The sequence below is a fragment of the Engystomops pustulosus genome, chromosome 2 (genome assembly GCF_040894005.1).
Source record: "Engystomops pustulosus chromosome 2, aEngPut4.maternal, whole genome shotgun sequence".
Classification (NCBI taxonomy): Eukaryota; Metazoa; Chordata; class Amphibia; order Anura; family Leptodactylidae; genus Engystomops; species Engystomops pustulosus.
This window is the reverse complement of record NC_092412.1, coordinates 16,320,332-16,344,928: the sequence shown is the minus strand read 5'-3', so window position 1 is coordinate 16,344,928 and position 24,597 is coordinate 16,320,332. Positions and strand designations below refer to the sequence as shown.

At 42.6% G+C, this 24,597-nt stretch overlaps 1 protein-coding gene across 1 annotated transcript in view; it reads left to right on the top strand.

Annotated features, from left to right (window-relative positions):
* The window catches only part of SLCO2B1 (solute carrier organic anion transporter family member 2B1), an 83,339-nt gene extending 59,929 nt beyond the window's left edge, over positions 1 to 23,410 (top strand). Inside the window, exons 9-15 of the mRNA XM_072133804.1 lie at positions 123 to 287; positions 3,863 to 4,061; positions 5,544 to 5,703; positions 11,287 to 11,456; positions 11,583 to 11,647; positions 12,019 to 12,139; positions 19,783 to 23,410. Coding sequence (XP_071989905.1) covers positions 123 to 287; positions 3,863 to 4,061; positions 5,544 to 5,703; positions 11,287 to 11,456; positions 11,583 to 11,647; positions 12,019 to 12,139; positions 19,783 to 19,969 — 1,067 coding nt within the window. The 3' untranslated portion in view covers positions 19,970 to 23,410. The remainder of the gene's footprint in view (positions 1 to 122; positions 288 to 3,862; positions 4,062 to 5,543; positions 5,704 to 11,286; positions 11,457 to 11,582; positions 11,648 to 12,018; positions 12,140 to 19,782) is intronic.
* The last annotated feature ends 1,187 nt before the right edge of the window (positions 23,411 to 24,597 follow it).

Sequence of the window (24,597 nt, the reverse complement as noted above, 5' to 3'; positions counted from 1 at the left end):
AGTCTCTATGGGAACCTGTCACTAGTTGTATCTGTGAAAAATGTGTTGACAGGTTCCCTTTAATGGGTTCCAATGTCCATGGAAGTAACTTCACTGATGTCCTCATTTCCTTTATTTTTCAGTATTTCCCAAAGTTTTGCTCCGAACCCTGAAAAATCCCATCTATATTCTGGTGGTTTTGGCTCAAGCCAACCTGTCGGCCATGATCTGTGGGCTGGCGACATTCATGGCCAAGTTTCTGGAGAGACAGTTCTCGATCACGGCCTCCTTTGCCAATTTGATGATCGGTAGGTGACTCCACCCCCAGGGGGTTGTATTAGAATGTGATTGAATGTTACATTGGATACAATGTATGGACAGGTCCTCTACAGATGGAAACACTATTCAAGTGCCATTGGTGCACATGTGACCACTGAAGCCTGTGATTGGATGCAGGAGTCAGGTGACTGTAAGCGTGACATCACATCCTGTTCTACAAAGGTCACACATGACAAGGTCTGGGCTGGTGGGGCTGGAACAGGGGAGAGTGTACTGGAGATTTATGTAGGGATATCAGTTCCTGATTTTGTGTTATTTTTGAGTCGGACAACCCCTTTAACAAAATAAGGAACTGGATTATAAATATAGAGCTCACAAAAGCCTGAATGTCCTGTACTAGAGAAGTGTCACCTCCAAACTGTTACTAGAAGTGATGCCATCATGTGCACAATGGAGAATAAAGGGGTCCTCCGGATATAAATAACAGAATGGTGATGTCACAGTACAGAGATAATACACACAGTGATGTCACAGTACAGAGATAATACACACAGTGATGTCACAGTACAGGGATAATACACACAGTGATGTCACAGTACAGAGATAATACACACAGTGATGTCACAGTACAGAGATAATACACACAGTGATGTCACAGTGCAGGGATAATATACACAGTGATGTCACAGTACAGGGATAATACACACAGTGATGTCACAGTACAGGATAATACACACAGTGATGTCACAGCACAGGGATAATACACACAGTGATGTCACAGTACAGGGATAATACACATAGTGATGTCACAGTACAGGGATAATACACACAGTGATGTCACAGTACAGGGATAATACACACAGTGATGTCACAGTACAGGGATAATACACACAGTGATGTCACAGTACAGGGATAATACACACAGTGATGTCACAGTACAGAGATAATACACACAGCGATGTCACAGTACAGGGATAATGCACACAGTGATGTCACAGTACAGGGATAATACACACAGTGATGTCACAGTACATGGATAATACACACAGTGATGTCACAGTACAGGAATAATACACACAGCGATGTCACAGTACAGGGATAATACACACAGTGATGTCACAGTACAGGGATAATGCACACAGTGATGTCACAGTACAGGGATAATACACACAGCGATGTCACAGTACAGGGATAATACACACAGCGATGTCACAGTACAGGGATAATACACACAGTGATGTCACAGTACAGGGATAATACACACAGTGATGTCACAGTACAGGGATAATACACACAGTGATGTCACAGTACAGGGATAATACACACAGTGATGTCACAGTGCAGGGATAATACACACAGTGATGTCACAGTGCAGGGATAATACACACTGTGATGTCACAGTGCAGGGATAATACACACTGTGATGTCACAGTACAGGGATAATACACACAGAGATGTCACAGTACAGGGATAATACACACAGTGATGTCACAGTACAGGGATAATACACACAGTAATGTCACAGTACAGGGATAATACACACAGTGATGTCACAGTACAGGAATAATACACACAGTGATGTCACAGTACAGGAATAATACACACAGTGGGGCAGATTTACTTACCCGGCCCATTCGCAATCCAGCGGCGCGTTCTCTGAACAGGATTCGGGTCCGGACGGGATTTATGAAGGCAGTTCCTCCGCCGTCCACCAGGTGGCGCTGCTGCACTGAAAATCAACTGAACTCGCCGGAATGCACCACCTCGGACCAGGTGAAGGTAAGAGCTCCCCAAGCGACACAATTTCGGTTTTTAAATGCGGCGGTTTTTCCGAATACGTCGGGTTTTCGTTCGGCCACGCCCCCCGATTTCCATCGCGTGCAGGCCAGCGCCGATGCGCCACAATCCGATCACGTGCGCCCAAATCCCGGGGCAATTCAGGTACAATCGGCGCAAATCGGAAATATTCGGGTAACACGTCGGGAAAACGCGAATCGGGCCCTTAGTAAATGACCCCCAGTGATGTCACAGTACAGAGATAATACACACAGTGATGTCACAGTACAGGGATAATACACACAGCGATGTCACAGTACAGGGATAATACACACAGTGATGTCACAGTACAGGGATAATACACACAGTGATGTCACAGTACAGGGATAATACAGTGATGTCACAGTACAGGGATAATACACACAGTGATGTCACAGTACAGGGATAATACACACAGTGATGTCACAGTACAGAGATAATACAGTGATGTCACAGTACAGGGATAATACACACAGTGATGTCACAGTACAGGGATAATACACACAGTGATGTCACAGTACAGAGATAATACACACAGTGATGTCACAGTACAGGGATAATACACACAGTGATGTCACAGTACAGGGATAATACACACAGTGATGTCACAGTACAGAGATAATACACACAGTGATGTCACAGTACAGGGATAATACACACAGTGATGTCACAGTACAGGAATAATACACACAGTGATGTCACAGTACAGGGATAGTACACACAGTGATGTCACAGTACAGGGATAATACACACAGCGATGTCACAGTACATGGATAATACACAGTGATGTCACAGTACAGTGATAATACACACAGTGATGTCACAGTACAGGGATAATACACACAGTGATGTCACAGTACAGGGATAATACACACAGTGATGTCACAGTACAGAGATAATACACACAGTGATGTCACAGTACAGGGATAATACACACAGTGATGTCACAGTACAGGAATAATACACACAGTGATGTCACAGTACAGAGATAATACACACAGTGATGTCACAGTACAGGGATAGTACACACGGTGATGTCACAGTACAGGAATAATACACACAGTGATGTCACAGTACAGGGATAATACACACAGTGATGTCACAGTACAGGGATAATACACACAGTGATGTCACAGTACAGGGATAATACACACAGTGATGTCACAGTACAGGGATAATACACACAGCGATGTCACAGTACAGAGATAATACACACAGGGATGTCACAGTACAGGGATAATACACACAGTGATGTCACAGTACAAGGATAATACACACAGTGATGTCACAGTACAGGGATAATACACGCAGTGATGTCACAGTACAAGGATTATACACACAGTGATGTCACAGTACAGGGATAATACACGCAGTGATGTCACAGTACAGGGATAATACACACAGTGATGTCACAGTACAGAGATAATACACACAGTGATGTCACAGTACAGAGATAATACACACAGTGATGTCACAGTACAGAGATAATACACACAGTGACGTCACAGTACAGAGATAATACACACAGTGATGTCACAGTACAGAGATAATACACACAGTGATGTCACAGTACAGGGATAATACACACAGTGATGTCACAGTACAGAGATAATACACACAGTGATGTCACAGTACAGAGATAATACACACAGTGATGTCACAGTACAGGGATAATACACGCAGTGATGTCACAGTACAGGGATAATACACACAGTGATGTCACAGTACAGGATAATACACGCAGTGATGTCACAATGTATGTATGTATGTATGTTACCCTTCTCTGCAGGATCAGTGAACATCCCGGGAGCGATGGCCGGGATAGTACTGGGAGGTTTCATCATGAAGAGGTTCCAGTTGTCCCCCAGGCAGTGCGGAGCCATGTGCCTCATGGGAATGTCCTGCTGCGTCCTGCTGGGGCTGCCGCTGCTCTTCCTCGGATGCTCCACACAGCAGTTTGCCAGTCCACAAGCCGACACTCGCCTCAGGTACGGAGAGTATCTCATCTACTATGGATACCTACATTAGATACATAACCTGGGTAATGGTAGATGCCAACTAGAGATCATCTCGAGGCCAAATATTCACCATAGACAAACTGAAAGGGAACCTGTCAGCAGGTGTGACCTTACGGACTGCAGCCAGGATTAGGGATTGTCCCTGGAGAGATGTGTAATCAGACCTTTGGGTATGCTGTAAGTAGTAACTGCACTGGGAACCATGGTTTTATATTCAAGGATTGTACTCACACAGCTGTGCTCTGTGCTCTGTGCAGCCAGCGTTTGGGATTGGCCCTGGAGAAATGTGTAATCATACGATTGTGTATGTTGTTAGTAGAAGCAGAACTGTGATATATGAGTTTATATTTCAAGATTGTACTGGGAGTGTGTCCTCACACTGCTGTGCTATGTGTTCTCTACAGCCAGGATTAGGGATTGACCCTGGAGAGATGTGTAATCATACGATTGTGTATGTTGTTAGTAGAAGCAGAACTGTGATATATGAGTTTATATTTCAAGATTGTACTGGGAGTGTGTCCTCACACTGCTGTGCTATGTGTTCTCTACAGCCAGGATTAGGGATTGACCCTGGAGAGATGTGTAATCATACGATTGTGTATGTTGTTAGTAGAAGCAGAACTGTGATATATGGATTTATATGTCAGGATTGTACTGGAAGTGTGTCCTCACACTGCTGTGCTCTGTGCTCTCTGCAGCCAGGATTAGGGATTGGCCATGGAGAGATGTGTAATCATACGATTGTGTATGTTGTTAGTAGAAGCAGAACTGTGATATATGGATTTATATGTCAGGATTGTACTGGAAGTGTGTCCTCACACTGCTGTGCTCTGGGCCAATCCCCAGGATTAGGGATTGGCCCTGGAGAGATGTGTAATCAAACCTTTGTGTGTGTTGTTCGTAGCAGCAGGACTATGAATTATGGATTTAAATTTTAGTATTGCACTCCAAGTGCATTGTGGGTGTGTCCTAACACTGCTGTGCCCTGTATTCTCTGTAGTCAGTGTTATGTATTGTCCCTGGAGAGATGCATAATCACATCAATGTTGTTAGTGGCAGCAGGACTGTCATATATGGATTTATGTTTGAGGATTGTATTGAGGGTGTGTCCTCACACTGCTGTGCTCTGTACCCTTTGCACTACAGTTCTAGTAGAGGAGAGTCCTGACCAATGGAGTCTCTTGTGGGTTTTTATCTTATCTCTTCTTAACTCATAAAAACAGAACATTTTACTTATCAGTATTTATCATTTTATAATGCATCATGCTCTATCCTCCAGTCACACCCAAAGCTGCAGTGATAAATTTGCAGCCTTATTACAATGAGTGCTGGCACAGTATTATAGTAACACACATGGATGGGTTACTCCAATCTGTGGCAGTCACAATCTGTGAATGCAGCTCTGGGTGTGAGTAGAGTACAAGGCATATGATGTCCTTCCTTCTCCCTCAGTGTTGGGCTCTGGCACAATGTCAGTGAGTGCAGCGCCGGTTGTGGCTGCTCTGGATCCGCCTTCAATCCCATCTGTGGAGCGGACGGCGTGGAGTACATCTCCCCGTGCTACGCCGGGTGCCAGGGCGTAACCTTCAACTACACAGAGAATAAGGTGCTGGTGAGTATTGTCCTACCAGGATCTCCAAGTCCGCTGTGTGGGAGGGATCCTCCTCTGCTCATGTAGGATTCTGTGTCTCCCTCCTCCCTTCCTCAGCATCCAGACTACAGACAATGTGAGAGGCATAGTGCAGCTCCATCTCCCTCCTCCCCTCTAACACAGCATGCAGACTCACATACACACTACAGGAAAGATACTACAGCTCCATCTCCCTCCTCCCCTCTCACACAGCATGCAGACTCACATACACACTACAGGAAAGATACTACAGCTCCATCTCCCTCCTCCCCTCTCACACAGCATGCAGACTCACATACACACTACAGGAAGGATAAGGCAGCTCCATCTCCCTCCTCCCCTCTCACACAGCATGCAGACTCACATACACACTACAGGAACGATACTGCAGCTCCATCTCCCTCCTCCCCTCTCACACAGCATCCAGACTCACATACACACTACAGGAAAGATACTACAGCTCCATCTCCCTCCTCCCCTCTCACACAGCATCCAGACTCACATACACACTACAGGAAAGATACTGCAGCTCCATCTCCCTCCTCCCCTCTCACACAGCATGGAGACTCACATACACACTACAGGAACGATACTGCAGCTCCATCTCCCTCTTCCCCTCTCACACAGCATGTAGACTCACATACACACTACAGGAAAGATACTTCAGCTGCATCTCCCTCCTCCCCTCTCACACAGCATGCAGACTCACATACACACTACAGGAAAGATACTGCAGCTCCATCTCCCTCCTCCCCTCTCACACAGCATGCAGACTCACATACACACTACAGGAAAGATACTTCAGCTGCATCTCCCTCCTCCCCTCTCACACAGCATGCAGACTCACATACACACTACAGGAAAGATACTGCAGCTCCATCTCCCTCCTCCCCTCTCACACAGCATGCAGACTCACATACACACTACAGGAAAGATACTTCAGCTGCATCTCCCTCCTCCCCTCTCAAACAGCATGCAGACTCACATACACACTACAGGAAAGATACTACAGCTCCATCTCCCTCCTCCCCTCTCACACAGCATGCAGACTCACATACACACTACAGGAAAGATACTTCAGCTGCATCTCCCTCCTCCCCTCTCACACAGCATGCAGACTCACATACACACTACAGGAAAGATACTGCAGCTCCATCTCCCTCCTCCCCTCTCACACAGCATGTAGACTCACATACACACTACAGGAAAGATACTTCAGCTGCATCTCCCTCCTCCCCTCTCACACAGCATGCAGACTCACATACACACTACAGGAAAGATACTGCAGCTCCATCTCCCTCCTCCCCTCTCACACAGCATGCAGACTCACATACACACTACAGGAAAGATACTGCAGCTCCATCTCCCTCCTCCCCTCTCACACAGCATGGAGACTCACATACACACTACAGGAACGATACTGCAGCTCCATCTCCCTCCTCCCCTCTCACGCAGCATGTAGACTCACATACACACTACAGGAAAGATACTGCCGCTCCATCTCCCTCCTCCCCTCTCACACAGCATGCAGACTCACATACACACTACAGGAAGGATAAGGCAGCTCCATCTCCCTCCTCCCCTCTAAAACAGCATGCAGACTCACATACACACTACAGGAAAGATACTACAGCTCCATCTCCCTCCTCCCCTCTCACACAGCATCCAGACTCACATACACACTACAGGAACGATACTGCAGCTCCATCTCCCTCTTCCCCTCTCACACAGCATGCAGACTCACATACACACTACAGGAAAGATACTGCAGCTCCATCTCCCTCCTCCCCTCTCACACAGCATGTAGACTCACATACACACTACAGGAAAGATACTGCAGCTCCATCTCCCTCCTCCCCTCTCACACAGCATGCAGACTCACATACACACTACAGGAACGATACTGCAGCTCCATCTCCCTCCTCCCCTCTCACGCAGCATGCAGACTCACATACACACTACAGGAAGGATAAGGCAGCTCCATCTCCCTCCTCCCCTCTCACACAGCATGGAGACTCACATACACACTACAGGAAAGATACTTCAGCTGCATCTCCCTCCTCCCCTCTCACACAGCATGTAGACTCACATACACACTACAGGAAAGATACTTTAGCTGCATCTCCCTCCTCCCCTCTCACACAGCATGGAGACTCACATACACACTACAGGAACGATACTGCAGCTCCATCTCCCTCCTCCCCTCTAAAACAGCATGCAGACTCACATACACACTACAGGAAGGATAAGGCAGCTCCATCTCCCTCCTCCCCTCTAAAACAGCATGCAGACTCACATACACACTACAGGAAAGATACTACAGCTCCATCTCCCTCCTCCCCTCTCACACAGCATGCAGACTCACATACACACTACAGGAAAGATACTACAGCTCCATCTCCCTCCTCCCCTCTCACACAGCATCCAGACTCACATACACACTACAGGAAAGATACTGCAGCTCCATCTCCCTCCTCCCCTCTCACACAGCATGGAGACTCACATACACACTACAGGAACGATACTGCAGCTCCATCTCCCTCTTCCCCTCTCACACAGCATGTAGACTCACATACACACTACAGGAAAGATACTTCAGCTGCATCTCCCTCCTCCCCTGTCACACAGCATGCAGACTCTCATACACACTACAGGAAGGATAAGGCAGCTCCATCTCCCTCCTCCCCTCTCACACAGCATGCAGACTCACATACACACTACAGGAAGGATAAGGCAGCTCCATCTCCCTCCTCCCCTCTCACACAGCATGCAGACTCACATACACACTACAGGAAAGATACTGCAGCTCCATCTCCCTCCTCCCCTCTCACACAGCATGCAGACTCACATACACACTACAGGAAAGATACTGCAGCTCCATCTCCCTCCTCCCCTCTCACACAGCATGCAGACTCACATACACACTACAGGAAGGATACTGCAGCTCCATCTCCCTCCTCCCCTCTCACACAGCATGCAGACTCACATACACACTACAGGAAGGATACTGCAGCTCCATCTCCCTCCTCCCCTGTCACACAGCATTCAGACTCACATACACACTATAGGAATAATACTGCAGCTCCATCTCCCTCCTCCCCTCTCACACAGCATGCAGACTCACATACACACTACAGGAAAGATACTGCCGCTCCATCTCCCTCCTCCCCTCTCACACAGCATGCAGACTCACATACACACTACAGGAACGATACTGCAGCTCCATCTCCCTCCTCCCCTCTCACACAGCATTCAGACTCACATACACACTATAGGAATAATACTGCAGCTCCATCTCCCTCCTCCCCTCTCACACAGCATGCAGACTCACATACACACTACAGGAAAGATACTGCAGCTCCATTTCCCTCCTCCCCTCCAATACAGCATGCAGACTCACATACACACTACAGGAACGATACTGCAGCTGCATCTCCATCCTCCCCTCTAATACAGCATGCAGACTCACATACACACTACAGGAAAGATACTGCAGCTCCATCTCCATCCTCCCCTCTAATACAGCATGCAGACTCACATACACACTACAGGAAAGATACTGCAGCTCCATCTCCCTCCTCCCCTCTCACACAGCATGGAAACTCACATACACACTACAGGAAGGATAAGGCAGCTCCATCTCCCTCCTCCCATCTCACACAGCATGCAGACTCACATACACACTACAGGAAAGATACTGCAGCTCCATCTCCCTCCTCCCCTCTCACACAGCATGGAAACTCACATACACACTACAGGAAGGATACGGCAGCTCCATCTCCCTCCTCCCCTCTCACACAGCATGCAGACTCACATACACACTACAGGAACGATACTGCAGCTCCATCTCCCTCCTCTCCTCTCACACAGCATGCAGACTCACATACACACTACAGGAAAGATACTGCAGCTCCATCTCCCTCCTCCCCTCTCACACAGCATGCAGACTCACATACACACTACAGGAAAGATACTGCAGCTCCATCTCCATCCTCCCCTCTAATACAGCATGCAGACTCACATACACACTACAGGAAAGATACTGCAGCTCCATCTCCCTCCTCCCCTCTCACACAGCATGTAGACTCACATACACACTACAGGAAAGATACTGCAGCTCCATCTCCCTCCTCCCCTCTCACACAGCATGGAAACTCACATACACACTACAGGAAGGATAAGGCAGCTCCATCTCCCTCCTCCCCTCTCACACAGCATGCAGACTCACATACACACTACAGGAAAGATACTGCAGCTCCATTTCCCTCCTCCCCTCTAATACAGCATGCAGACTCACATACACACTACAGGAACGATACTGCAGCTGCATCTCCATCCTCCCCTCTAATACAGCATGCAGACTCACATACACACTACAGGAAAGATACTGCAGCTCCATCTCCATCCTCCCCTCTAATACAGCATGCAGACTCACATACACACTACAGGAAAGATACTGCAGCTCCATCTCCCTCCTCCCCTCTCACACAGCATGTAGACTCACATACACACTACAGGAAAGATACTGCAGCTCCATCTCCCTCCTCCCCTCTCACACAGCATGGAAACTCACATACACACTACAGGAAGGATAAGGCAGCTCCATCTCCCTCCTCCCCTCTCACACAGCATGCAGACTCACATACACACTACAGGAAAGATACTGCAGCTCCATCTCCCTCCTCCCCTCTCACACAGCATGCAGACTCACATACACACTACAGGAAAGATACTGCAGCTCCATCTCCCTCCTCCCCTCTCACACAGCATGGAAACTCACATACACACTACAGGAAAGATACTGCAGCTCCATCTCCCTCCTCCCCTCTCACACAGCATGGAAACTCACATACACACTACAGGAAGGATAAGGCAGCTCCATCTCCCTCCTCCCCTCTCACACAGCATGCAGACTCACATACACACTACAGGAAAGATACTGCAGCTCCATCTCCCTCCTCCCCTCTCACACAGAATCTATTACTCTCTGTTACCAGCCATTTTGGACAGGATATGTGACTAGAATTTTAGAGTTTTTTCTCTGGTTATTAAACCATTAATCATCATCTATAACGACACACTGTAACGCATCCTCCAATGAATGTAACAATGCATTAATGAACAAAATATGAGGAAAATCCAATTCCCGCAGCGACACGATTCTCCATTACACAGATAACAGCTTCTGGCTGCTTATCAATAAATATAATTCTGATATAAACATATGAGAGGCGGCCGGAGGGGAAGCGAGGGGCTTATTATCACCCGGCGGAGAGTAATTACACTCAGAGCTTACCCCCCCCCCCTATAGTCACTGACTAATCCTTTATGATACAATGTATCAGTCAGAAGCTGCGGGGGGTTACATCACAGAGAATGAGCAGGACTGGATACATTGCAACAAACCTTCAGCTGTGAGAAGTAGATACACTGGGGTACATGAGTATATAATATCATATTATATGAGCAGGAGTGTATACATTGCAACAAACCTTCAGCTGTGAGAAGTGAATACACTGGGGTACATGTTATATATAATGTTATATACAATCCTCTTGTCTCCAGAACTACACGCGCTGCCGCTGTATAACGTCTCCGGGGTCCGGCGGCTCAGCCTCTCCGGGGTCCTGTGGCTCCGGCTGCTCCCATCTCTTCCTGCCCTTCATGGTCCTGTCCTGCCTGGCGGGGGCGCTAGCCAGCACCTCCCAGACGCCGTCCTTCATGCTGATACTTAGGTAAGGATCTGTATACAGTTTCTAAGCTGCACTCACTATTCTGCATTCTCTATAGTTGGGATGTATAATCCAGTCACATATAATCAGACCTGTATATTTATAACAAGCCACAACTATTTATTACAGGAGCGTGAACCCGGCAGAGAAGTCCCTGGCAATCGGTATACAGTTCATGCTTCTGAGGATCCTCGGTAAGATTGTTTTAATGTCCTGGCCCCTGGTGTCCAGTGGTTTAGTGTTTCGGTCCCTGGTGTCCAGTGGTTTAGTGTCCTGGTCCCTGGTGTCCAGTGGTTAAATGACCTGGTCCCTGGTGTCCAGTGGTTTAGTGTTCTAGTCCTCGATGTCCAGTCGTTTGATGTCTCGGTCCCTGGTGTCCAGTGATTTAGTCTTTCAGTTCCTGGTGTCCAAGTGGATTAGTTTCCCAGTTCCTGGTTTCTTAGTGTCCTATCTTTCATGTTTTTTTGTCTAGAAGCAATGATTTCTTGAAGTTCCCCAATCCTGAGCCCTTAAAATATTAGTTCTGTAATCGAAGCGTTCATGTAATTTCCATCCTGTCTTCCAGCCTGGCTGCCCGGGCCTGTCATGTTTGGCAGCATGATAGACAGCACCTGCGTCCTATGGGGGAAGAAGTGCGGAGCCAAAGCCGCCTGCCAGTACTACAACAACAACCTGCTGAGACAGCGGTAAGTAACACAGTGCGGAGGGGGACCCCAAATTATACACAGACATATAATACTGCCTCCTATGTACAAGAATATAACTACTATAATACTGCCCTCTATGTACAAGAATATAACTACTATAATACTGCCCCCTATGTACAAGAATATAACTACTATAACACGGCCCCCTATGTACAGGAATATAACTACTATAATACTGTCCCCTATGTACAGGAATATAACTACTATAATACTGCCCCCTATGTACAGGAATATAACTACTATAATACTGCCCCCTATGTACAAGAATATAACTACTATAATACTACCCCCTATGTACAGGAATATAACTACTATAATACTGCCCCCTATGTACAAGAATATAACTACTATAACACTGCCCCCTATGTACAAGAATATAACTACTATAATACTACCCCCTATGTACAGGAATATAACTACTATAATACTGCCCCCTATGTACAGGAATATAACTATATAATATACTGCCCCCTATGTACAAGAATATAACTACTATAATACTGCCCCCTATGTACAAGAATATAACTACTATAATACTGCCCCCTATGTACAAGAATATAACTACTATAATACTGCTCCCTATGTACAAGAATATAACTACTATAATACTGCCCCCTATGTACAAGAATATAACTACTATAATACTGCCCCCTATGTACAAGAATATAACTACTATAATACTGCCCTCTATGTACAAGAATATAACTACTATAATACTGCTCCCTATGTACAAGAATATAACTACTATAATACTGCCCTCTATGTACAAGAATATAACTACTATAATACTGCCCCCTATGTACAAGAATATAACTACTATAACACTGCCCCCTATGTACAAGAATATAACTACTATAATACTACCCCCTATGTACAGGAATATAACTACTATAATACTGCCCCCTATGTACAGGAATATAACTATATAATATACTGCCCCCTATGTACAAGAATATAACTACTATAATACTGCCCTCTATGTACAAGAATATAACTACTATAATACTGCTCCCTATGTACAAGAATATAACTACTATAATACTGCCCTCTATGTACAAGAATATAACTACTATAATACTGCCCCCTATGTACAAGAATATAACTACTATAACACTGCTCCCTATGTACAAGAATATAACTACTATAATACTGCCCCCTATGTACAGGAATATAACTACTATAATACTGCCCCCTATGTACAGGAATATAACTATATAATATACTGCCCCCTATGTACAAGAATATAACTACTATAATACTGCCCTCTATGTACAAGAATACAACTACTATAATACTGCTCCCTATGTACAAGAATATAACTACTATAATACTGTCCTCTATGTACAAGGATATAACTACTATAATACTGCCCCCTATGTACAGGAATATAACTAATATAATACTGCTCCCTATGTACAAGAATATAACTACTATAATACTGCCCCCTATGTACAAGAATATAACTACTATAATACTACCCCCTATGTACAAGAATATAACTGATATAATACTGCCCCCTATGTACAAGAATATAACTACTATAATACTGCCCTCTATGTACAAGAATATAACTACTATAATACTGCCCCTATGTACAGGAATATAACTACTATAATACTACCCCCTATGTACAGGAATATAACTACTATAATACTGCCCCCTATGTACAAGAATATAACTACTATAATAATGCCCCTATGTACAAGAATATAACTACTATAATACTGCCCCCTATGTACAGGAATATAACTACTATAATACTGCCTCCTATGTACAAGAACATAACTACTATAATACTGCCCCTATGTACAAGAATAAAACTACTATAATACTGCCCCCTATGTACAAGAATATAACTACTATAATACTGCCCCCTATGTACAAGAATATAACTACTATAATACTGCCCCCTATGTACAGGAATATAACTACTATAATACTGCCCCCTATGTACAAGAATATAACTACTATAATACTGCTCCCTATGTACAAGAATATAACTACTATAATACTGCCCCCTATGTACTAGAATATAACTACTATAATACTGCCCCCTATGTACAAGAATATAACCACTATAATACTGCCCCCTATGTACAAGAATATAACTACTATAATACTGCCCCCTATGTACAGGAATATAACTACTATAATACTGCCCCCTATGTACAGGAATATAACTACTATAATACTGCCCCCTATGTACAGGAATATAACTACTATAATATTGCCCCCTATGTACAAGAATATATCTACTATAATACTGCCCCTATGTACAATAATATAACTACTATAATACTGCCCCCTATGTACAAGAATATAACTACTATAATACTGCCCCTGATGTACAAGAATATAACTACTATAATACTGCCCCCTATGTACAAGAATATAACTACTATAATACTGCTCCCTATGTACAAGAATATAACTACTATAATACTGCCTCCTATGTACAAGAATATAACTACTATAATACTGCCCCCTATGTACAAGAATATAACTACTATAATACTGCCCCCTATGTACAAGAATATAACTACTATAATACTGCTCCCTATGTACAAGAATATAACTACTATAATACTGCCCCCTATGTACAAGAATATAACTACTATAATACTGCCCCCTATGTACAAGAATATAACTACTATAATACTGCTCCCTATGTACAAGAATATAACTACTATAATACTGCCCCCTATGTACAAGACTATAACTACTATAATACTGCCCCCTATGTACAGGAATATAACTACTATAATACTGCCCCCTATGTACAAGAATATAACTACTATAATACTGCCCCCTATGTAATAGAATATAACTACTATAATACTGCCCCCTATGTACAGGAATATAACTACTATAATACTGCCCCCTATGTACAGGAATATAACTACTATAATATTGCCCCCTATGTACAAGAATATAACTACTATAATACTGCCCCTATGTACAATAATATAACTACTATAATACTGCCCCCTATGTACAAGAATATAACTACTATAATACTGCCCCTGATGTACAAGAATATAACTACTATAATACTGCCCCCTATGTACAAGAATATAACTACTATAATACTGCTCCCTATGTACAAGAATATAACTACTATAATACTGCCCCCTATGTACAAGAATATAACTACTATAATACTGCCCCCTATGTACAAGAATATAACTACTATAATACTGCTCCCTATGTACAAGAATATAACTACTATAATACTGCCCCCTATGTACAAGACTATAACTACTATAATACTGCCCCCTATGTACAGGAATATAACTACTATAATACTGCCCCCTATGTACAAGAATATAACTACTATAATACTGCCCCCTATGTAATAGAATATAACTACTATAATACTGCCCCCTATGTACAGGAATATAACTACTATAATACTGCTCCCTATGTACAAGAATATAACTACTATAATACTGCCCCCTATGTACTAGAATATAACTACTATAATACTGCCCCCTATGTACAAGAATATAACCACTATAATACTGCCCCCTATGTACAAGAATATAACTACTATAATACTGCCCCCTATGTACAGGAATATAACTACTATAATACTGCCCCCTATGTACAGGAATATAACTACTATAATACTGCCCCCTATGTACAGGAATATAACTACTATAATATTGCCCCCTATGTACAAGAATATAACTACTATAATACTGCCCCTATGTACAATAATATAACTACTATAATACTGCCCCCTATGTACAAGAATATAACTACTATAATACTGCCCCTGATGTACAAGAATATAACTACTATAATACTGCCCCCTATGTACAAGAATATAACTACTATAATACTGCTCCCTATGTACAAGAATATAACTACTATAATACTGCCTCCTATGTACAAGAATATAACTACTATAATACTGCCCCCTATGTACAAGAATATAACTACTATAATACTGCCCCCTATGTACAAGAATATAACTACTATAATACTGCTCCCTATGTACAAGAATATAACTACTATAATACTGCCCCCTATGTACAAGAATATAACTACTATAATACTGCCCCCTATGTACAAGAATATAACTACTATAATACTGCTCCCTATGTACAAGAATATATCTACTATAATACTGCCCCCTATGTACAAGACTATAACTACTATAATACTGCCCCCTATGTACAGGAATATAACTACTATAATACTGCCCCCTATGTACAAGAATATAACTACTATAATACTGCCCCCTATGTAATAGAATATAACTACTATAATACTGCCTCCTATGTACAGGGTTATAACTACTATAATACTGCCCCCTATGTACAAGAATATAACTGCTATAATACTGCCCCCTATGTACAGGGTTATAACTACTATAATGCTGCTGTCTTGATGGATGGAGTGACAGTGGAGAGCTCCTTTGTACAGTACATATATCCTCCATTATTTATGATCTGGCTCTGGGACACAGTGGGCGGTTTGTTATTCTGGGTGTAGTGAGGTCACGTCACCCCTGGATACAGAATATTTGTTATTGCTCTAGGAATCATTTCCACATCTGTGCTCCATTCCCTTAATTATCCGCAGTGTGAGGGACGGTATAATATCTGTCAAGTTTTATGTTTGAGATTCGAGATGCAGTGAATTTCATTATTCCGAATAAGGAAATTATAAAAACCAAGGGACACGTTCAGAAAACATAAATGTCAGAGATACAGATGGAAATCTACAAAGCAATGGTTGCAACAGTCCAGGAGGGGACGCCACATGCAGTATTATAGTAGTTATATTCTTGTACATAGGGGGCAGTATTATAGTAGTTATATTCTTGTACATAGGGGGCAGTATTATAGTAGTTCTATTCTTCTACATAGGGGCAGTATTATAGTAGTTATATTCTTGTACATAGGAGGCAGTATTATAGTAGTTATATTCTTGTACATAGGGGGCAGTATTATAGTAGTTATATTCTTGTACATAGGGGGCAGTATTATAGTAGTTATATTCTTGTACATAGGAGGCAGTATTATAGTAGTTATATTCTTGTACATAGGAGGCAGTATTATAGTAGTTATATTCTTGTACATAGGGGGCAGTATTATACTAGTTATATTCTTGTACATAGGGAGCAGTATAATAGTAGTTATATTCTACTATACGGGGCAGTATTATAGTAGTTATATTCCTGTACATAGGGAGCAGTATTATAGTAGTTATATTCTTGTACATAGGGGGCAGTATTATAGTAGTTATATTCTTGTACATAGGAGGCAGTATTATAGTAGTTATATTCCTGTACATAGGGGCCAGTATTATAGTAGTTATATTCTTGTACATAGGGGGCAGTATTATAGTAGTTATATTCTTGTACATAGGGGGCAGTTTTATAGTAGTTATATTCTTGTACATAGGAGGCAGTATTATAGTAGTTATATTCTTGTACATAGGGGGCAGCATTATAGTAGTTATATTCTTGTACATAGGAGGCAGTATTATATTAGTTATATTATTGCACATAGGGGGCAGTATTATAGTAGTTCTATTCCTGTACATACGGGGCAGTATTATAGTAGTTATATTCTTGTACATAGGGAGCAGTATAATAGTAGTTATATTCTTGTACATAAGGGGCAGTATTATAGTAGTTCTATTCCTGTACATACGGGGTAGTATTATAGTAGTTATATTCTTGTACATAGGGAGCAGTATAATAGTAGTTATATTCTTGTACATAAGGGGCAGTATTATAGTAGTTCTATTCCTGTACATACGGGGCAGTATTATAGTAGTTATATTCCTGTACATAAGGGGCAGTATTATAGTAGTTATATTATTGTACATAGGGTGCAGTATTATAGTAGTTATAGTCTTGTACATAGGGGGCAGTATTATAGTTGTTATATTCCTGTACATAGGGGTCAATATTATAGTAGTTATATTCTTGTACATAGGGGGCAGTATAATAGTAGTTATATTCTTGTACATAAGGGGCAGTATTATAGTAGTTATATTCTTGTACATAGGGGCAGTATTATAGTAGTTATATTAATGTACATTTGGGGCAGTATTATAGTAGTTATATTCTTGTACATAGGGGGCAGTATTATAGTGATATTCTTGTACATAGGGGCAGTATTATAGCAGTTTTATTTCTGTACATAGGGGGCTGTATTATAGTAGTTATATTCTTGTACATAGGGGCAGTATTATAGTAGTTATATTTTTGTACATAGGGGCAGTATTATAGCAGTTTTATTTCTGTACATAGGGGGCAGTATTATAGTAGTTATATTCTTGTACATAGGGGGCAGTATTATAGTAGTTATATTCTTGTACATAGGGAGCAGTATTATAGTAGTTATATTCCTGTACATAGGGGGCAGTATTATAGTAGTTATATTCTTGTACATAGGGGGCAGTATTATAGTAGTTATATTCTTGTACATAGGGGGCAGTATTATAGTAGTTATATCCCTGTACATAGGGGCATTATTATAGTAGTTATATTCCTGTACATAGGGGCAGTATTATAGTAGTTATATTCCTGTACATAGGGGGCAGTATTATAGTAGTTATATTCCTGTACATAGGGGGCAGTATTATAGTAGTTATATTCTTGTACATAGGGGGCAGTATTATATTAGTTATATTCTTGTACACAGGGGGCAGTATTATAGTAGTTATATTCCTGTACATAGGGGGCAGTATTATAGTAGTTATATTCTTGTACATAGGGGGCAGTATTATAGTAGTTATATTCTTGTACATAGGGGGCAGTATTATATTAGTTATATTCTTGTACATAGGGAACAGTATTATAGTAGTTATATTCCTGTACATAGGAGGCAGTATTATAGTAGTTATATTCTTGTACATAGGAGGCAGTATTATAGTAGTTATATTCCTGTACATAGGAGGCAGTATTATAGTAGTTATATTCTTGTACATAGGAGGCAGTATTATAGTAGTTATATTCCTGTACATAGGGGGCAGTAGTATAGTAGTTATATTCCTGTACATAGGGGGCAGTATTATAGTAGTTATATTCCTGTACATAGGGGGCAGTAGTATAGTAGTTATATTCCTGTACATAGGGGCAGTATTATAGTAGTTATATTCTTGTACATAGGGGGCAGTATTATAGTAGTTATATTCTTGTACATAGGGGGCAGTATTATAGTAGTTATATTCTTGTACATAGGGGGCAGTATTATAGTAGTTATATTCTTGTACATAGGGGGCAGTATTATAGTAGTTATATTCTTGTACATAGGGGGCAGTATTATAGTAGTTATAATCCTGTACACAGGGGGCAGTATTATAGTAGTTATATTCTTGTACATAGGGGGCAGTATTATAGTAGTAATATTCTTGTACATAGGGGGCAGTATTATAGTAGTTATATTCTTGTACATAGGGGGTAGTACTTTCTGTATGATATCAGTGATTAGATGTGACAGTTATATGTTGCATTGTATGTAAGTTTCCTCCGTTCTGTCACATTTGAGTATAAGATCTTTCGTGCTGCTGCATCTGTCAGTGTGTATAATAATGCTGCTGTCTGCTGCGGAGCGCTCTGTGATCTTCTCTCTCACCCATCTGCCTCCCTTCCCTCGCAGGTACATCGGGCTGCAGATTCTCTTTGAAATTGGGGCTTTGATCTTCTTCATTGCGGTTTACTGCGTCTTACGCCACAAAGACAAGGTCAAGGCAGAGGACGAGAATAATCCAGAGATGGAGAAGTTAAATGAAAACCAGGAAAATCTGAAAGTCGTCCCGTGCCGGGAGAGGGAGGCGGCGGCTTAGATCACTGCCGGAATGTTCCGTGGAGTTGTTTACTTCATGCGATGACTCAAGTGGAGTGTGACTGACTTACACACAGTAAACAGGAGACGTTACATTTCCACACGACTTTTATTGAAAATCCCTTGTTTTTGATGTTTCCAGAGAACAAGGGCTAAGACGTTTTTTTTAAAAAGTTACTGGAAAATTGCCAAAAATTCTAAAGGAGTGAAGGACATCAACATAAACTAAAGTCTTCATATGCTCAATAGTTACTGGAATGTGATCACCCTCAACTTCTGTGTCTTCTTCTATTTTTGATTATTGCCCCAAATGGAAATTTGTACAGCGGAGCCAGAAAATGTGACCGGTCCATCCAGCATCTGAGTCTCGCAAACCTGGCTGAGAAGATCTTCAAGAAGTCAAAAGTTCACTAAGAACTGGGAAAACGAGTTACAGGATTTAGGATCTCAAAACAATCAAAAACAATGGAAATTATGGAAAAGGAAAGGGTTTCCTAAATGTTCGTTATTAGCACCGATCGGATTTTACCTGCTCTAAAATCTACAAATAATCTTCACCTGCAGCTTCGTTGTTGGCTCCGGTTGGCCTTCACCTGCCCTTCATTCTAGAAGAGACTTCCCTTCAGCTGCCATGTTAGCTCCAGTTGGCCTTCACCTGCCCTTCATTCTAGAAGAGACTTCCGTTCAGCTGCCATGTTAGCTCCAGTTGGCCTTCACCTGCCCTTCATTCTAGAAGAGACTTCCGTTCAGCTGCCATGTTAGCTCCAATTGGCCTTCACCTGTCCTTCATTCTAGAAGAGACTTCCCTTCAGCTGCCATGTTAGCTCCAGTTGGCCTTCACCTGCCCTTCATTCTAGAAGAGACTTCCCTTCAGCTGCCATGTTAGCTCCAGTTGGCCTTCACCTGTCCTTCATCCTAGAAGAGACTTCCCTTCAGCTGCCATGTTGGCTCCAGTTGGCCTTCACCTGCCCTTCAGTCTAGAAGAGACTTCCCTTCAGCTGCCATGTTAGCTCCAGTTGGCCTTCACCTGTCCTTCATCCTAGAAGAGACTTCCCTTCAGCTGCCATGCTGGCTCCAGTTGGCCTTCACCTGTCCTTCATCCTAGAAGAGACTTCCCTTCAGCTGCCATGTTGGCTCCAGTTGGCCTTCACCTGCCCTTCATTCTAGAAGAGACTTCCCTTCAGCTGCCATGTTGGCTCCAGTTGGCCTTCACCTGCCCTTCATTCTAGAAGAGACTTCCCTTCAGCTGCCATATTAGCTCCAGTTGGCCTTCACCTGTCCTTCATCCTAGAAGAGACTTCCCTTCAGCTGCCATGTTGGCTCCAGTTGGCCTTCACCTGCCCTTCAGTCTAGAAGAGACTTCCCTTCAGCTGCCATGTTAGCTCCAGTTGGTCTTCACCTGTCCTTCAGTCTAGAAGAGACTTCCCTTCAGCTGCCATGTTAGCTCCAGTTGGTCTTCACCTGTCCTTCAGTCTAGAAGAGACTTCCCTTCAGCTGCCATGTTGGCTCCAGTTGGCCTTCACCTGCCCTTCAGTCTAGAAGAGACTTCCCTTCAGCTGCCATGTTAGCTCCAGTTGGCCTTCACCTGTCCTTCAGTCTAGAAGAGACTTCCCTTCAGCTGCCATGTTGGCTCCAGTTGGCCTTCACCTGCCCTTCATCCTAGAAGAGACTTCCCTTCAGCTGCCATGTTGGCTCCAGTTGGCCTTCACCTGCCCTTCATTCTAGAAGAGACTTCCCTTCAGCTGCCATGTTGGCTCCAGTTGGCCTTCACTTGTCCTTCATCCTAGAAGAGACTTCCCTTCAGCTGCCATGTTAGCTCCAGTTGGCCTTCACCTGCCCTTCAGTCTATAAGAGACTTCCCTTCAGCTGCCATGTTGGCTCCAGTTGGCCTTTAGCTTCTCTATAGTTTGTAAACAAACTTCACCTTAGATGTCTTACTGTCTACAATTGACCTTTACCAACTCTATAGTCCAAAAGGAGACTTGATCTTCAGCTTTCATACTAGGTCCAGTTTGCTCTTACTTGGTCAACATTCCGTAAGGAAGCTTCAATTTCCACTGCTTTCCTGTCCAGACTTTACCTCTTTACCATAAAGTGATGTCCACATTCAGCTTCTCTTTTCACTCTAGTTGGCCTGAACCTTCTATATTCAATTTCATGAAGGAAGTTGACCTTCAGCTTCTGTCTTCTTCCCAGTTGGTATTAACCTGCTCTTCCTTTCATAAGGTAACTTGATTTTCAGCTGCCTCCATAAAGAAACGTTACCATCAGCTTCCATTTTAACTCCAGGTGGCCTTCACCTTATCTACATTCCATTAGAAGTCTTCTACTTTAGCTTCCTTCAGTTTCACTTTCAGTTTCCTTATTATGAGCAGTTGGTCTTCACCTTATCTACATTGCATTATGGGTCTTTTCCCTCGGTTTCTTTTTAAGCTCCATTTGGCCTTTTGTTGCTCTGAATTCCATAAGGAAACTTCACCATCAGCTGCTATTTCTGCTCCAACTGTTCTTCATCTTATCGAAAATGCATTAGGGGTCTTCTCCCTTGGCTTCAACATCTTGGTTGGAACTTACACGTACATCTTACCTTTTGGGTTTACTTGGGCTTCATCTTATCTACATTGCATTAAGGAGCCTTCTCTTGATCATCCTTCCTAGACCAAGTTCACCTTTACTGCTCTGAATTCCATAAGGAAACTTCAGCATCAGCTTTCATTTTCCCACCAGTTGATGTTCATCTTATCTAGAATGGATTAGGAGTCTTTAATCTTGGCGTCTTTCTTAGCTCCAGATGGCCCTTTCTTTCTAGGAACCTTCATCTTACTTCTTGGGTCAAGTTGGTTCTCACCTTACGTATCAAGAATTCATTAGGGGTCTCTTCTCTTGGCTCCTTTCTTAGCTCCAGATGGCCCTTTTTTCTAGGGACCTACATCTACATCTTACTTTTTGGGTTTAGTTGGTCTTCATCTTATCTACATTGCATTAAGGAGTCTTCTCTTGATTATCATCCTTAGACCAAGTTCACCTTTTCCTGCTCTGAATTCCATAAGGAACTTCACCCCAGCTTTCATTTTCCCTCCAGTTGGTGTTCATCTTATCTAGAATGCATTAGGGGTCTCTTCCCTTGGCTTCTTTCTTAGCTCCAGTTGGCCCTTTCTTTCTAGGAACCTACATCTACATCTTACTTCTTGGGTCTAGTTGGTACTCACCTTACGTATCTAGAATTCATTAGGGATCTTCTCCCTTGGCTTCTTTCCTAGGTCTAGATTGCACTTTCTTGGTCTGAACTTACACCTACATCTTACTTTTTGGGTTTAGTTGGTCTTCACCTTATCTACATTGCATTAAGGGGTCTTCTCTTGATCATCCTTCCTAGACCAAGTTCACCTTTTCCTGCTCTGAATTCCATAAGGAAACTTCAAATAGAAGCTGATGGTGAAGTGTCCTTTAGGAATTCAGAGCATAAAAGGTGAACTTGGTCTAGGAATGATGATCAGGAGAAGACTCCTTAATGCATTCTAGATATGAGGAACACCAACTGGAGGGAAAATGGAAACTGATGGTGGTGTTCATCTTATCTAGAATGCATTAAGGAGTCTTCTCTTGATTATCATCCTTAGACCAAGTTCACCTTTTCCTGCTCTGAATTCCATAAGGAACTTCACCCCAGCTTTCATTTTCCCTCCAGTTGGTGTTCATCTTATCTAGAATGCATTAGGGGTCTCTTCCCTTGGCTTCTTTCTTAGCTCCAGTTGGCCCTTTCTTTCTAGGAACCTACATCTACATCTTACTTCTTGGGTCTAGTTGGTACTCACCTTACGTATCTAGAATTCATTAGGGATCTTCTCCCTTGGCTTCTTTCTTAGGTCTAGATTGCACTTTCTTGGTCTGAACTTACACCTACATCTTACTTTTTGGGTTTAGTTGGTCTTCACCTTATCTACATTGCATTAAGGAGTCTTCTCTTGATCATCATTCCTAGACCAAGTTCACCTTTTCCTGCTCTGAATTCCATAAGGAAACTTCAAATAGAAGCTGATGGTGAAGTTCCCCTATGTAATTCAGAGCATAAAAGGTGAACTTGGTCTAGGAATGATGGTCAAGAGAAGACTCCTTAATGCAATGTAGATATGATGAACACCAAATGGAAGCTGATGGTGGTATTCATCTTATCTAGAATGCATTAGGGGTCTCTTCCCTTGGCTTCTTTCTTAGCTCCAGTTGGCCCTTTCTTTCTAGGAACCTACAACTACATCTTACTTTTTGGGTCTAGTTGCTTCACACCTTATGTATCTAGAATTCGTTAGAGGTCTTTTCGCTCAGCTTCTTTCCTAGCTCCAGTTGGTCTTTACTTTCTCTGAGTAAAATAAGAAAACTTCACCTTTAGTTTCCGTTTTTTGCTCCAGTTGGCCTTCACCCAATCTTCATTCCATTAGATGCCTTCTACTTTAGCTTCTTTCTTAGCTCCAGTTGGCCTTTCTTTTCTCTGCATTACTAGACCTTTAGCTGCTATTCTTCTCCTCATGTACCTTCTGTGGGCCTTCTCTCCCTTACCCATTGATGGCGTGAAGTTTGGCCAACTCGTGACGTCCAACTATCATGTGACATTTTTACTGATATCTTCCTATA